Source organism: Salvelinus alpinus, chromosome 9, assembly GCF_045679555.1.
Source record: "Salvelinus alpinus chromosome 9, SLU_Salpinus.1, whole genome shotgun sequence".
Lineage (NCBI taxonomy): Eukaryota > Metazoa > Chordata > Actinopteri > Salmoniformes > Salmonidae > Salvelinus > Salvelinus alpinus.
In genome coordinates, this window is record NC_092094.1 from 16,633,611 (window position 1) to 16,648,155 (window position 14,545).

General features: G+C 44.4%; 1 protein-coding gene across 5 annotated transcripts in view; it reads right to left on the reverse strand.

The window, feature by feature from the left end:
- Positions 1-14,545, reverse strand: part of LOC139584410 (neuron navigator 2-like) — a 94,837-nt gene that overhangs the window by 11,831 nt on the left and 68,461 nt on the right. For all 5 annotated transcript variants that reach the window (XM_071416195.1, XM_071416194.1, XM_071416192.1 and 2 more), the window contains 7 exons: positions 11,894-11,946; positions 11,185-11,208; positions 10,507-10,581; positions 5,032-5,115; positions 4,805-4,928; positions 4,496-4,647; positions 2,978-3,153 (listed from right to left, as the gene is read on the reverse strand). In XM_071416195.1, the coding sequence (XP_071272296.1) occupies positions 2,978-3,153; positions 4,496-4,647; positions 4,805-4,928; positions 5,032-5,115; positions 10,507-10,581; positions 11,185-11,208; positions 11,894-11,946 (688 nt within the window). The remainder of the gene's footprint in view (positions 1-2,977; positions 3,154-4,495; positions 4,648-4,804; positions 4,929-5,031; positions 5,116-10,506; positions 10,582-11,184; positions 11,209-11,893; positions 11,947-14,545) is intronic.

Consider the following 14,545-nt stretch of genomic DNA (forward strand, 5'->3'; position numbering starts at 1 on the left):
CACTGGGAAAGCGAATCAAACAGTTCCTAGAGCACCGCTCTGCCCGATTCCTGTGGTGGGGGAACCGTTTGAAAGAGTGATAATTGATTGTGTAGGTCCATTGCCGAAAACCAGGTCAGGTAACTAGTTCTTACTAACAATAATGTGCAGTGCTACTCGATACCCAGAGGCTATTCCTCTCCGTACTATAACGGCTAAGACTGTGGTGAAGGCACTGGTGAAGTTCTTCTCTACGTTTGGACTCCCTAAAGTAATCCAAACTGATCAAGGATCCAACTTCATGTCAAAGCTGTTTTCTAATGTGTTAAAGACATTGTGTATTTCCCATCAGGTCTCAAGTCCGTATCATCCAGAGAGTCAAGGGGCTCTTGAACGCTGGCATCAGACGCTGAAGGCAATGCTACGCAAGTATTGTATGGAGACCAGTACCGATTGGGATGAGGGGGTGCCCTTTGTCCTATTTGCTATAAGGGAAACGATACAAGAGTCCTTAGGGTTCAGCCCTGCTGACCTTGTGTTTGGACACACCCCACGGGGTCCGCTGAAAGTGTTGAAGGAGCATATTTTATCTCCTACACCCAGTAGCGCCCCTAAAAATGTTTTGGATTATGTCAGTAAGATGCGGGAGAGACTGCACGCCGCATGTGCGTTAGCCCAAAAGTCTCTCTCCTCTTCGCAAAAACGCATGAAGGTGCATTATGACAAAAAGGCTGTTGGCCGTTCTTTTGCACCAGGGGATCAAGTTTTAGTTTTGTTGCCAATTCCTGGCTCATCGCTGTCAGCACGTTTTTCTGGACCATATCTGGTGGAAAAGAAACTCAGTGACACCAATTATGTGATAAAGACCCCAGATCGAAGGCGTTCTTCCCGTGTGTGTCATGTTAACATGCTAAAAGCATATTATGTACGTGACACTCCAGAAAGCTCCTCAAGTAAGCCGGTCCAACCCGCCGTCTCCAGTGTGGCTGCGGTGGTGCTGAAGCCTGGCTGGGACCTAGAGGAGGATAAGGAGGACGGGTTGGAGTTACGCCATACGTTACAGCAGTGTGAACGCTTATGTAATTCAGAGATGCTGAAGAAGTTACCCTCTCAAATGGAACATTTGGATAACGATCAAACTAAGGACCTTATCCTATTGATAAACAGTTTTCTCAGTGTGTTTCAGGACGTTCCGAGTCGCACGTCCATCTTGGAGCATGACGTGGATGTGGGCAACGCTGCTCCTATACGTCAGCATCCGTACCGGGTTAATGCAAAGAAAAGGGAGGTAATGAAAAGTGAGGTAGCTTATTTATTACAGAATGACATGGCACAACCCAGTAACAGCTCCTGGAGTTCCCCATGTATTCTTGTTCCTAAGCCTGACGGTACGTCCCGCTTATGCACGGACTATCGTCGTGTAAATGCAGTTACAAAGTCTGATTATTTTCCTCTACCTCGATTAGATGACTGCATTGATAGAATTGGCTCTGCTGCTTACGTTAGTAAGTTAGATTTGTTAAAAGGTTATTGGCAGGTGCCTCTGACCTCTCGAGCTTCGGACATATCAGCTTTTGTTACGCCTGATAACTTTGTACAATACACTGTGATGCCCTTTGGCATGTGTAATGCACCTGCTACATTTCAGCGTCTAGTTAACATTGTGTTTGCAGATGTGCCAAATTGTACTGCATACCTTGACGATGTGGTGATTCAATCGTCTACTTGGTCTGAACATCTCTCCACTTTGAGAAGTGTGTTTCAGCGGTTGGAGAATGCTTCTTTAACCCTCAATTTGGCCAAGTGTGAGTTTGGGAAGGCTACGGTGACTTATTTAGGGAAACAAGTGGGACGAGGTCAAGTGCGCCCAGTATCTGGCAAAGTGGAAGCAATTGTTGCTTTTCCTGCTCCCACGACTCGACGCCAGTTGCGCAGATTCCTAGGGATGGTAGGGTACTATCGTACATTCTGTAAGAATTTCTCGACGGTAGTAGCTCCCCTTTCATCTCTGCTTAGTCCCAAGGTACCATTTAGGTGGTCCAAGGACTGTAACCATGCTTTTGAGTCCGCTAAAGCGCTACTTTGTAGTGCCCCAGTGCTTGCCGCTCCCAACTTTGACAAACCTTTTAAGTTGGAGGTTGACGCTAGTATAGTGGGGGTGGGTGCGGTTCTCTTACAGGAAGATGAAGACGGAGTGGATCGGCCCGTCAGTTTCTTCTCCCATAAGTTCAACGCGTGTCAGTCAAGGTACTCCACAATTGAACAAGAGACGCTAGCTTTATTGCTAGCCTTACAGTTCTTTGAGGTATATGTGGGATCCAGTGCCTTGCCTGTAATGGTCTTCACGGACCATAATCCTTTAGTGTTCTTAAAGCAAATGTACAATCAGAACCGCCGCCTTATGCGGTGGGCTCTGATTGTACAAGGATATAATGTACAGATAGCCTATGTGAAGGGCTCAGCGAATGTGGTTGCTGACGCTCTATCACGGGTTTACTAACTGGGGAAGCGTTGGGTTTTGTTATTACAAACAATGTTTGCAAATTTTGTGGTGGGCGTGTTACGTTCCCCAGTTTTCTGTGTTGTGGTATGTATTTGAGTGTGTGTTTCAGGAGATAGCTTCCTGAGTTCTCCATGGCTAATTGATAATTGGAGAGCTGACCACGCCCCCTCGTCAAGAAGCAGCTGACACTAATTACCTTTGCCACCTGAGGAATATAAAAGCCAGTGTTCTGTTCAGGAAAATAGATCTTTTTTGGAGGGAGAGAAATCATTAGAGAGAAGATTTTGGAAAGATTGGAGAGAGAGATCCTTGCTTGAGAATTTGATAAAATCTGCCTTTGTCGTCCTTACTCACGCCTACAGTCCATACCTCTTGCACTTCACAGGGAGTTGAGTTGCAGCAGGGAGTTGCGTTCCCTCTTCTCAGAGGCGTGCGTAACACAGTTATAAACAGGTGAGCGTCTAATGGTCTATTGGTCTGGGCCCAGGTACTCACAAAGAGTTGGAGTGGGAGTTCTGGAGCATGGGTGTAGAGGTGGTGGAGCAGTTATATGCTGTTAGCTTGGGGGAGGAGGGCAGGGAACAGTCGGTCATCTCCTCAATGTCCGAGTGGGAGGACGCAGACTTGGGCGACTTCTTCTTCCCAAATGCCTGCTTGAAGGAGCTCCGTAGCTGCAGCCGGGGACAGGGCGAGGAACAGGGAGCAGGGAAGAAAACAAGAGACCTGAGTACATAGTGAAACACACAGACACCTCAGGGAGTCGAAAGAAAAACTTGTACACAAAGCATTTATAAACTTCTACTCTTTCACCGTCTCCATCTGATCAAGCAATAATAATTTTGGGAAAGAGTGTGTGATCTTACCTCATAAACCTGCCCCACCATAAGAGAGCACAAGAGGAAAAATACAAGACAAGACAGCATGCTGATCATAGACAACTTCAACTTTTAGCTCACATAAATAATCCAAGACCTTGTACAGGTGTTAGGGACAGAGACTAGGCTGTTCACAAGTTAGCTCACTAAAGAGACTGAATGCAAACAAACAACTCACAGCTACACACAGGGAATGAACACCAGGCTATTAGAGAGGATACGATATCACTTTGACAACTTCTCACAAATTGACATGACTACTCAATCACTAAAAGGCAGATTTAGATATTTAAACTCAGGAGCCGTCTGCCACCTTGTGGTCAAATAGTCAGGTACTCCACGGTTGTACTTCTAACCTATACATAGCTACAGATGTCCTATCTTAATTTGATCACACTGTTGTTGCAGATAATTTTCATTTAAACAGGTTAAAAATGCCTCTAAAGTTTGTCATTTTCACTTGAAAATATCAGACTTGATTTATTTTAACAAAAAATATAACAACCCCTACAGAAATGTCCATTAATTATTAGACGCATAATAATTCACATTTCCTGTTGCTGCAGGTTTATTTTACTGCTGTGAGAAACTGGTCAAATTAAGATAGTACATCTGTACAAGTATCATCACTGTGGACAGTCTGCATACATAGTCATCTTTCACCTTCCCTCCAACACACGCAACAGCCTTATTATATCAGGACAAAAGAACACACAGACATTTTAATTTGACTTCATAGGTTACAGGCCATGTTGAACCAGAATATACACACATCTGCCTTTTATACAGGCACATTTTTTTTTACATTGACCTAAGCTTGTATCTAACTATAACAGACTACAGACTAAACCTTTTTGTAGCAACGTGCAGTTTGTTTGCGGTTTTTCATATGCAATAAGAGAACGGCTCACAGAACTCCACTCACAGTCCAGTTTCTAGAGGAGCTCCCTAAGAGCAATAAGCATATTCACCTTTGCTCCTGCACAAGGAGGCTGAGACAATCAGGAGGATTGGAGGAAAGGGCAAAAACACATTACAGATTAGACAGACAGACAGACAGACAGAAACACACAGCGACAGACAGACAGCTGAGTTGACTCCAGACCCCTGAGTTGAGGGAACAGGGAGGAGGACCTACCCAGTTCTTCTTCTTGTTCTTGGAGTCCAGCTCCTGGTTGCTGCCCACACTGGAGTGGCTGGTGGCGCTTGTGATGCTGGACACACTGTCAGATGAGTGCTGTCTGTGGATACGCAGGTCCGGCTGAGGCTGGGAGCTCTCATTGGCTGAAGCTATGGAATACACAAGAAAGTGACTGGGTTAGACAGGAACCAGATGATGACGTAGAATTGGAATCCATTCAGATTCTGAGTCAGATGCCTTTCTCACTAGGCAATAACCATGCATCCTTGTTGTGTTTCCATGGTGATGTGGGAGGTAAGTTCTCACCTGACCTATCACCGTTGCAGGAGGGCTCTGGGAGATTGATGTCAACGTTGATGGCTGCCTGGACTGTGGTATTCTGCTTCTTCAGGTGTTCTATGGTCTTCCTCAGCTCGTTTAGCTCAGAATCCTACAACACAACAACATGATAAAACAACACAATTAGCTCCACCATCCATCCAAGGAAGGACGGACAAATTTCAAAGGAAACAGACCACAGCCCCAGTCCACACCTTCTGCTCAGCCGTGGTGGTAAGTCCCTGGAGTCGGATGGTCATGTTCCCCAAGCTCTGCTCAAATGCTGCTACCAGGTGATCCTGAAGACATACACACAACAGTTCACAGTTAGTGATCCATGTATGAGGAAAGTAAGCAAATTGACCTGCTGACAATGTCATTTGTAATCCCATCTCAAGGCTGTGAAAAGGGCAACAAACTGCCGCTTTCGGTAAAGGTCTTGCTAATAAGAACACACCCATGTGCTTTTCACGACATGCATACACAGAGCCAAAACAAAACATACACAGGTGATAATGGCTGCTATGTCATGGTGTACCGAGTATTTTGAGTAAGAATGACAGGTCAGAACATGTTGGAAATGGATCAATGCTGATGTAAAGGGTGATGGGGCAGGCTCTCTGACGGCTAGCTAGCTACAGTAGCTGTCTGGGCAGGGTTCCATGTTTTAGCAGCCTGGTAGAGATCAACATGAGGCCAACACAAGTCCTAACACACTCTAGCTAGCTCTCAGCTGCCTTAGTGAAACCAGAGACCTGCAATCTTCTCACAGCCACAGATGAGCACATGGGGACAAAGGAAAAAGAGGAATACGGTTAGGATGTTTTCATCTCATATGCAGAGTAAAAATAATCACCAGTATCTGTTATATGTTGTAGAGATACAGGTATGGTAGAAACATGCTGCTAAAAGTCATGCTCGTTATCAAATGACGCAGTTGGAAATATGATGAAGATGTACAAAGAGACTGTAGACTCGCTCAGTATGCCGTCTGTTTGGCTATAATAAACATCCAAAGAAACCTACTCAAATGCATGAAATCAATGGACGGCTTGTGTTTTAGAAGATAAATGCAAACATTACACACCGCAGGTGTTTGGATTTCAAAAGGTTGGTTTCAGATATGACACATTATCTTATGCATTGATGTTGTTGATATGCTTTACAAATAAAAAAAATCAGAGCAATTGATTTACATTCCACTGAAAAACCAAAGCATTATCAACTTTTGAAATCAAACATGAAATCAAATATGAAGTTCCTGGTGTTTGATAACTAACAGCTTTCCAGCCAAAACAAAAGCAGAACATCAAGATAAAGGCAACAGAGACGAGTGTGTCCTCTGATAAAAACATATCTAGGACAGACACACTGAACTCTAGTTACCTCTAGTTACAGCCCACAACGTAGCCATATTATTCCCTATACTGCTAGCCAGAGGTGCCAGTCAGATCCCACCTCAGTGAGGTCCTGCTGTGTGTTGCTGTCCCCCTGGTGGTGCCTCAGCATGGGCTGCAGCTGGCGTCTGGCCCTCTCTCTGGCTGCCTCCTTCCCCAGGGACGGGTAGTGGTTCAGGGAATACCACGCCACCGGGCTGCTGGCCCTGGGACTTCTCGCTGACATGGTTAAAGCTCCTCAGCTCAAGGTGATCAAGCCCAGCCAGGGACCAGTCTGCCTTTGATAAAGTATGAGTCCAATAGCAGACCGATGCTGAAGACTGATAGCTTCTGAGCTTCTGATCATCACACAGAGGTATGAGTAAACACGTCCTGATTCCTATCACAGCCCAGAGCCCATCCTCCACGGAACATAAGCTGAAGGCAGAAGAGAATGCGGGGAACAGATCTGGAGGGCTTCCATCAGACAGAGGCGCTGGTGTTGGGGCATGTGGCTGGCTGACTGCTCCACTATCAAGCTGCACAGATTAGCTCCAGGAGTATAGACGGGTTGGTTGTTAAGCAACAAAACTGACGTGTGTGCAACTATGGGGCAAAACAGACAGGCTTGGCTTAGATTGTTGACAACATGTAAACTACAGTGCATTCGGAAAGTACACAGACCCCTGGACTTCTCCCACATTTTGTTACGTTACAGCTTTATTCTGAAATGGATTAAATAGTTTCCCCCCCTCAATTTACACACAATATCCTATAATGACAAAGCAAAAACAGGTTTTTAGAAGTTTTTGCAAAAACCCCCCCGGAAATATCACATGTACATAAGTATTCAGACCATTTGCTCAGTACTTCATTGAAGCACCTTTGGCAGCGATTACAGCCTCGAGTCTTATTGGGTATTACGCTACAAGCTTGGCACACCTGTATTTGGGAAGTTTTTCCCATTCTTTTCTGTCGATCCTCTCAAGCTCCGCAAGGTTGGATGGGGAGTGTCGCTGCCCAGCTATTTTCAGGTCTCTCCAGAGATGTTCATGTCCGGGCTCTGGCTGGGCCACTCAAGGATATTCAGAGACTTTTCCTGAAGCCACTCCTGCGTTGTCTTGGCTGTGTGCTTATGGGTCGTTGTCCTGTTGCAAGGTGAACCTTCGCCCCAGTTTGAGGTCCTGAGCAGGTTTTCATCAAGGATCTCTGTACTTTGCTCCGTTCATCTTTCCCTTGATCCTGACTAGTCTCCCAGTCCCTGCCGCTGAAAAATATCCCCACAGCATGATACTGCCACCACCATGCTTCACCTTAGGGATGGTACCAGGTTTCCTCCAGACGTGACGCTTGGCATTCAGGCTAAATAGTTTGTTTCATCAGACTAGAGAATCTTGTTTCTTGAATCTTGAATCTTGTTTCTGAGAGTCCTTTAGGTGCCTTTTGGCAAACTGCAGGTGGGCTGTCATGTGCCTTTTACTGAGGAGTGGCTTCCGTCTGGCCACTCTACCATAAAGGCCTGATTGGTGGAGTGCTGCAGAGATGGTTGTCCTTCTGGAAGGTTCTCCCATCTCCACAGAGGAGCTCTGTCAGAGTGACCATTGGGTTCTTGGACACCTCCCTGTCCAAGGCCCTTCTTCCATGATTGCTCAGTTTGGCCAGGCGGCCAGCTCTAGGAAGAGTCTAGGTGGTTCCAAACTTCTTCCATTTAAGAATGATGGAGGCCATTGTGTTCTTGGGGACCTTCAATGCTGCAGATATTTTTTGTTACCCTTCCCCAGATCTGTGCCTCGACACAATCCTGTCTTGGAGCTCTACGGACAATTTCTTCGACCTCATGGCTTAGTTTTTGCTCTGACATGCACGGTCAACTGTGGGACCTTATATAGACAGGTGTGAGCCTTTCCAAATCATGCCCAATCAATTGAATTTACCACAGGTGGACTCCAATCAAGTTGTAGAAACATCTCAAGGATGATCAATGGAAACAGGATGCACCTAAGGTCAATTTCTAGTCTCATAGCAAAGGGTCTGAATACTTACGTAAATAGGGTATTTTTTTTATTTTTATATATTTGCAAAAATGTCTAAAAACCTGTTTTCGCTTCGTCATTATGGGGTATTGTGTGTAGATTGATTAAAAAAAATGCATATTTAATCAATTTCAGAATAAGGCTGTAACGTAACAAAATGTGGAAAAAGTTAAGTGGTCTGAATACTTTCTGAACGCACTGTATATTTAATCTCCAAATGTTTATTGAAAACATACTGTAAATACATTTGCAGAATGAGCACTTGTCTCTCAAATACATTGTTAGAGTTGTTGGTTAGCTAGCTTGCAAAGTTTTTGACATATTAGCATGACATCACTCAAAACAAGACATGGTATGGATAAGAAGATAAAACTAGCTAAAACAAGCCACCTACGATTCCCCACATGGCGGCTTCTTGTCATTGTTGCTAGCTATATGACCGTTCAGAATTAAACAATACACACCTCTCGGCTACATCAATGCATTTTTGTGACATTGTCAGCCAAACCGTCTATTCTTGGTAAGTCAGCCAGTCAGTCATTCAGCCAGTCAGTCAGTCATTCAGTCAGTCAGTCAGTCAGGTCCTAGTGCAGGTCTGTCTCGTAGGGCTGTTAGGGTCAGGCCATACTCTAGCAGCTTAACACGAGTGCTCTTACATGGGGCTACAGCCTTCATACTCCACACCAAGTCTCCACAGCTGCAAGAACCTCCAACCTGCTTTGTTGTGAAATCTCTGTTGTGAGATCACATGACCAGTGTGGATGCGGGCCAGAGGATGCACCATTTCATTAGGTTGTTACTGCTGGGCCATTGTGTTTGTTTGCATTCAGAGAGCAGATAGAGCAGATATGGGGTTAAATGCTTCCCAGACCATTCCACAGTGTCATGTTCAATGCTTCCCCTCTCAGACCATTCCACAGTGTCATGTTCAATGCTTCCCCTCTCAGACCATTACACAGTGTAATGTTCAATGCTTCCCCTCTCAGACCATTCCACAGTGTCATGTGCAATGCTTCCCCTCTCAGGCCATTCCACAGTGTCATGTTCAATGCTTCCCCTCTCAGACCATTCCACAGTGTCATGTTCAATGCTTCCCCTCTCAGACCATTCCACAGTGTCATGTTCAATGCTTCCCCTCTCAGACCATTCCACAGTGTCATGTTCAATGCTTCCCCTCTCAGACCATTACACAGTGTCATGTTCAATGCTTCCCCTCTCAGACCATTCCACAGTGTCATGTTCAATGCTTCCCCTCTCAGACCATTCCACAGTGTCATGTTCAATGCTTCCCCTATCAGACCATTCCACAGTGTCATGTTCAAAGCTTCCCCTCTCAGACCATTCCACAGTGTCATGTTCAATGCTTCCCCTCTCAGACCATTCCACAGTGTCATGTTCAATGCTTCCCCTATCAGACCATTCCACAGTGTCATGTTCAAAGCTTCCCCTCTCAGACCATTCCACAGTGTCATGTTCAATGCTTCCCCTCTCAGACCATTCTACAGTGTCATGTTCAATGCTTCCCCTCTCAGACCATTCCACAGTGTCATGTTCAATGCTTCCCCTCTCAGACCATTCCACAGTGTCATGTTCAATGCTTCCCCTCTCAGACCATTCCACGGTGTCATGTTCAATGCTTCCCCTATCAGACCATTCCACAGTGTCATGTTCAAAGCTTCCCCTCTCAGACCATTCCACAGTGTCATGTTCAATGCTTCCCCTCTCAGACCATTCCACAGTGTCATGTTCAATGCTTCCCCTCTCAGACCATTCCACAGTGTCATGTTCAATGCTTCCCCTCTCAGACCATTACACAGTGTCATGTTCAATGCTTCCCCTCTCAGACCATTCCACAGTGTCATGTTCAATGCTTCCCCTCTCAGACCATTACACAGTGTCATGTTCAATGCTTCCCCTCTCAGACCATTCCACAGTGTCATGTTCAATGCTTCCCCTCTCAGACCATTACACAGTGTCATGTTCAATGCTTCCCCTCTCAGACCATTCCACAGTGTCATGTTCAATGCTTCCCCTCTCAGACCATTACACAGTGTCATGTTCAATGTGCTTTAGGCAGCCACGCAAAGGTAAACAAAAAAAACACCATCCGCAATGCTGGAACACTTTGACTTCTAGATATTTGAAATGCTGGTAATATGCAACATTAACACAAATTAGTTCCATTGAGCACAACCAAGACATTACATACAGTTTCTACCAGCATAGCATAACAATGAGAGCCACAGTGCAAAGCATAGTAACCCTTTGCCATCATACTTACATTAGCACTCATTTGAGTGGTCAGAGCAGACACCTTCTCTTGGGAGGCGTCCAATTCTCTCCGCAGTTTACGAATCTGAGAACAGAAAAACAAGATCATGCTTATCTACAGGAAATACGATACATACCATACATGATACAGTAGTATGTATTCCATTGAATATAACAGAGTATTTTGAGGAAGAATGATAGGGATTTAGTTGCTCCTGTGGGGCAGCTGGGTCAGTCGGTACATGTTCAGCTGCTAACAAAGCCTTTGTATTACTCAAATAACTTCAGGGCTCATAAATGGTTATACTGCTACGTGGGCCCCCAAACCCTCCAAAATAAATTAAATCAGATAGCATATGATAGTAAAATGTGTAGAATAGCAGGACATTTGCTTTAAAATAGCAACATTTTCTCTTAGCCTCATGAGAAAATGTGTAGAATAGCAAAACTGTACATTTTTCTCTCTGCACCATGGCAAAATGTGTTGAAATGCAGTAAGTAAAAAAAAAAAATGATATTGGGGGGTGGTGGGCCCCCATAGGTCAGTGCCCCGGTGCCCCAAATGCAGTAGTCCGGCCCTCGTAATCAGGTCACAGTATGGTGTAATATGTTACATATCACAAAAGGCTATGATACGAATCAATGGTGTCACATTGTGTGAAAGTAAAGTACACAAAGTTGTTCTTACCTCTGACTGAGCTTTCTCCTCAGGCTATGGAAATAGAAGAGGAGCAAAGAGAAGGAAACAAATAGGGTTTAGCATGTCAGAGTATGCATGGGATAAGACGACATGACAAACAATCTGAACATATTCATTTTCCATCTAAGGCTACAGTGAATCCCTAGGAGCACAGTTAACTAGCAACGCGATTCAGCAGTCAATTCAGACATAACCTTAACCTTATGCCTAACCCTACACTATCTAGAACCTAAAAGGGTTTTTCGGCTATCCCCATAGGATAACCCTTTGAAGAACCCCTTTTTGGTTCCCGGTAGATCCCTTTAGAGAACCCAAAATAGTTCTACCTGGAACCAAAAGCGGTTCTACCTGGAACCAAAAAGGTTTCTTCTAAGGGGACAGCCAAAGAACCCTTTTGGAACCCTTTTCTAAGAGTTCCTCTTGGAACTTTTTTCTAAGAGTGTAACCTTAAATTTAGACCAAAAATGGAGCTCATTTGTACTTTGTGGCTGGGGAATCTGACTTTGTGGCTATGGAAGCTAGTGGAAACCAGATTAACCCTAGTCCTAAACTAAAAAGCATGCTTGAAGAATTGCAATTAAAATAACTTTTTAGCCCAGGACTAGGCTTAATCTGTGTCTGGGAAACCAGCCCTTAGCATATCCATGTGTTTGGATAGTCAGTGGAGTGCATAGACAAACAGCGAAGTGGCGCTCACCGTGGAGTAGACAGACGAAGTGCTGGACACCAGAGACACAGAGGAGGCGTGGACTGGAGAGAAACAAAAACACAACGTTCAACTCATTCATCTGCCGACATCATTCATGACACACTGGGCACAGACGTCAATTACACGTCACAACTTTGATTCAACCAGTGGTGGGTGTATGATCCATGTAAGCAGGGATTCATCTCAACCTGAAGACTGGAAACAGGAACATGCATGAACAGGTCCCCTGACTGAACGTTTACAACAGAGGTGCTGTACTTGTGTGTGTGTCACTGTTACTGTAACTAGTTTACTTTGTAGCCTACACTTTAATTGTGCTGATATGGTTGAAACCCACACAGCAGCACCAGTCTGGCTAACTCTACAGTTCACATGTCCAAACTCAACATCTCCCTTGTGAGACATACTGTATGATGCGTTCACACTTTACCAGCAGTCATTAACCTACACCTCATCATGCTTGGGGATTCGATCTTGCAACCTTTCAGTTTCTAGTCCAATGCTCTAACCACTAGGCTACCTGCCGCCCCAATTCCCCATAACGCACGGTATATGAGCATAGTAGATTCAATGGCTATGGTTCATTCTTACATGTTCTATGTTTGAGCTGATTTTGAAAGCAAAAGTCGAATTGAAAACATTGAATTTGATTTCCATAATAGCAAGTTAGGACTGATGGTTTGGTTAGCTAACTAGCAAGTCTGTTTGTTTGGTTACCAAGGCAACTACTGTAGCTATCTAGTAAACCTAAACACATTTCTACCTGCAAATGAACACAGTCCTTCGTTAATTTCCACAGAACGCATAGGCCCTTGTTGATTATCCCTTACATATTCTCTAGTGAGTACTGTCAATGCCATAACAATAACACAGCCTCTCTCTCTTCATTCATCATCATTTAATGGAACCACAATATCCCTGCAGGATTAAAACGACAGCAAGGGGATGTGCCAAACTTAACGAAATGCTTAGCTGCCTTTGTAAAAACAAGCCCTAGTTATCCAGAGCCCTGAGTGTGTTCTCCAGACTGATTCAAGTGTCACAGAGTTCATTGACGTGTGTGGATGGATCATTTTTTATTTTACCTTAATTTAACTAGACAAGTGGGTTAAGAACAAATTCTTATTTACGATGACAGCCTACACCGGTCAAACATGGGCCAATTGTGAGCTGCCCTATGGGACTCCCAATCACGGCCAAATGGGACTCCCAATCACAGCCTGGATTTGAACCAGGGTGTCTGTAGTAACATCTCAAGCACTAAGCCTTAGACCGCTGCACTACTCGGGAGCCCTGGATGGTAGGGAATGAGACACCAGTCTTCCACAAGAATTTCCATCATTTGGCATTTTGTTTTCATTGGTGGAAAACGCTGTGTCAAGCACCACTACAGAATCTCACGTAATTGTTCAATAGGATTGGTATCTGGTGACTGAGACGGCAATGGCATATTGTGAAATATCAGCAAGTTGAGCAGTTTTTGTCACTGGAGCTTCTGCCAAACGTGCCCCAACAGTCTCCCCTCTTTCAAAGTCACTGAGATCTCTTATTCTAGCCATGGTAGCCAAAATAATAGGTAACAGGGCCTGCCCAGCATTTGTATACCTGACCCAAAGCATGATGTTATTTTGGTATTTTATTAGGCTCCCCATTAGCTGTTGCAAAAGCAGCAGCTACTCTTCCTGGGGTCCACACAAAACATGAAACATAATACAGAATGACATAATACAGAACATCATTAGACAAGAACAGCTCAAGGACAGAACTACATACATTTTTAAAAAGGCACACGTAGCCTACATATCAATGCATACACACAAACTATCTAGGTCAAATAGGGGAGAGGCCTTGTGCCACGAGGTGTTGCTTTATCTGTTTTTTGAAACCAGGTTTAACCAGGACTATGAAAAGACCCCTTGTTGCATTTCTGGTGGGATAAGTGTGTGTTTCAGAGCTCTGTGTAAGTTGACTATGCAAACAATTTGAGATTTTCAACACATTCATATTTCTTATATATGTAGAGCTGGTAATGAATGATGGGATGTTAATTCTACACCTGTGTGGAAGCACCTGCTTTCAATATACTTTGTATCCCTCATTTATCAAGTGTTTCCATTATTTTGGCAGTTACCTATATTATTCTTTGAAATGACCATTGAACTGCACTACATATCCCAGATTACACCTTTACATGCTAGGACGTTGGATTCATTTTTTAAGTTGGGAATGGATGCTTGTCTTTTCTGAAACATATATTTAGGAGTACTAAAAGAAGGTAGAGTACATCTACATGTACTGTGGTTAGAGCAGATATTTTCCCAGGTTTACTCTATCACCTGTGATCTAAAGTAGAAAAGTAGGCACTGGAGTGCCATCAAACACAGCCCTGTGCCCTGCTCCTGTCTGGAAAGAGAGCGGGTCTGTAGAGCTGGTGTTGAGTCAGATGTCAATCTGCGATGGGAGAGGAGATATTTATCAGCCTTTCTCTTCCTTCTTCTCCTCCTCCTCCTAACCTTGGCCTACATGCCACAACACCACAGCTCAACATGACTCTGAGACTTGCCCTTGGACACGAACAAATCAACAGCCAACACCAGCCAAGAACCTGGCATCATACAGGGATCAGTTAAAAAGAGAGCC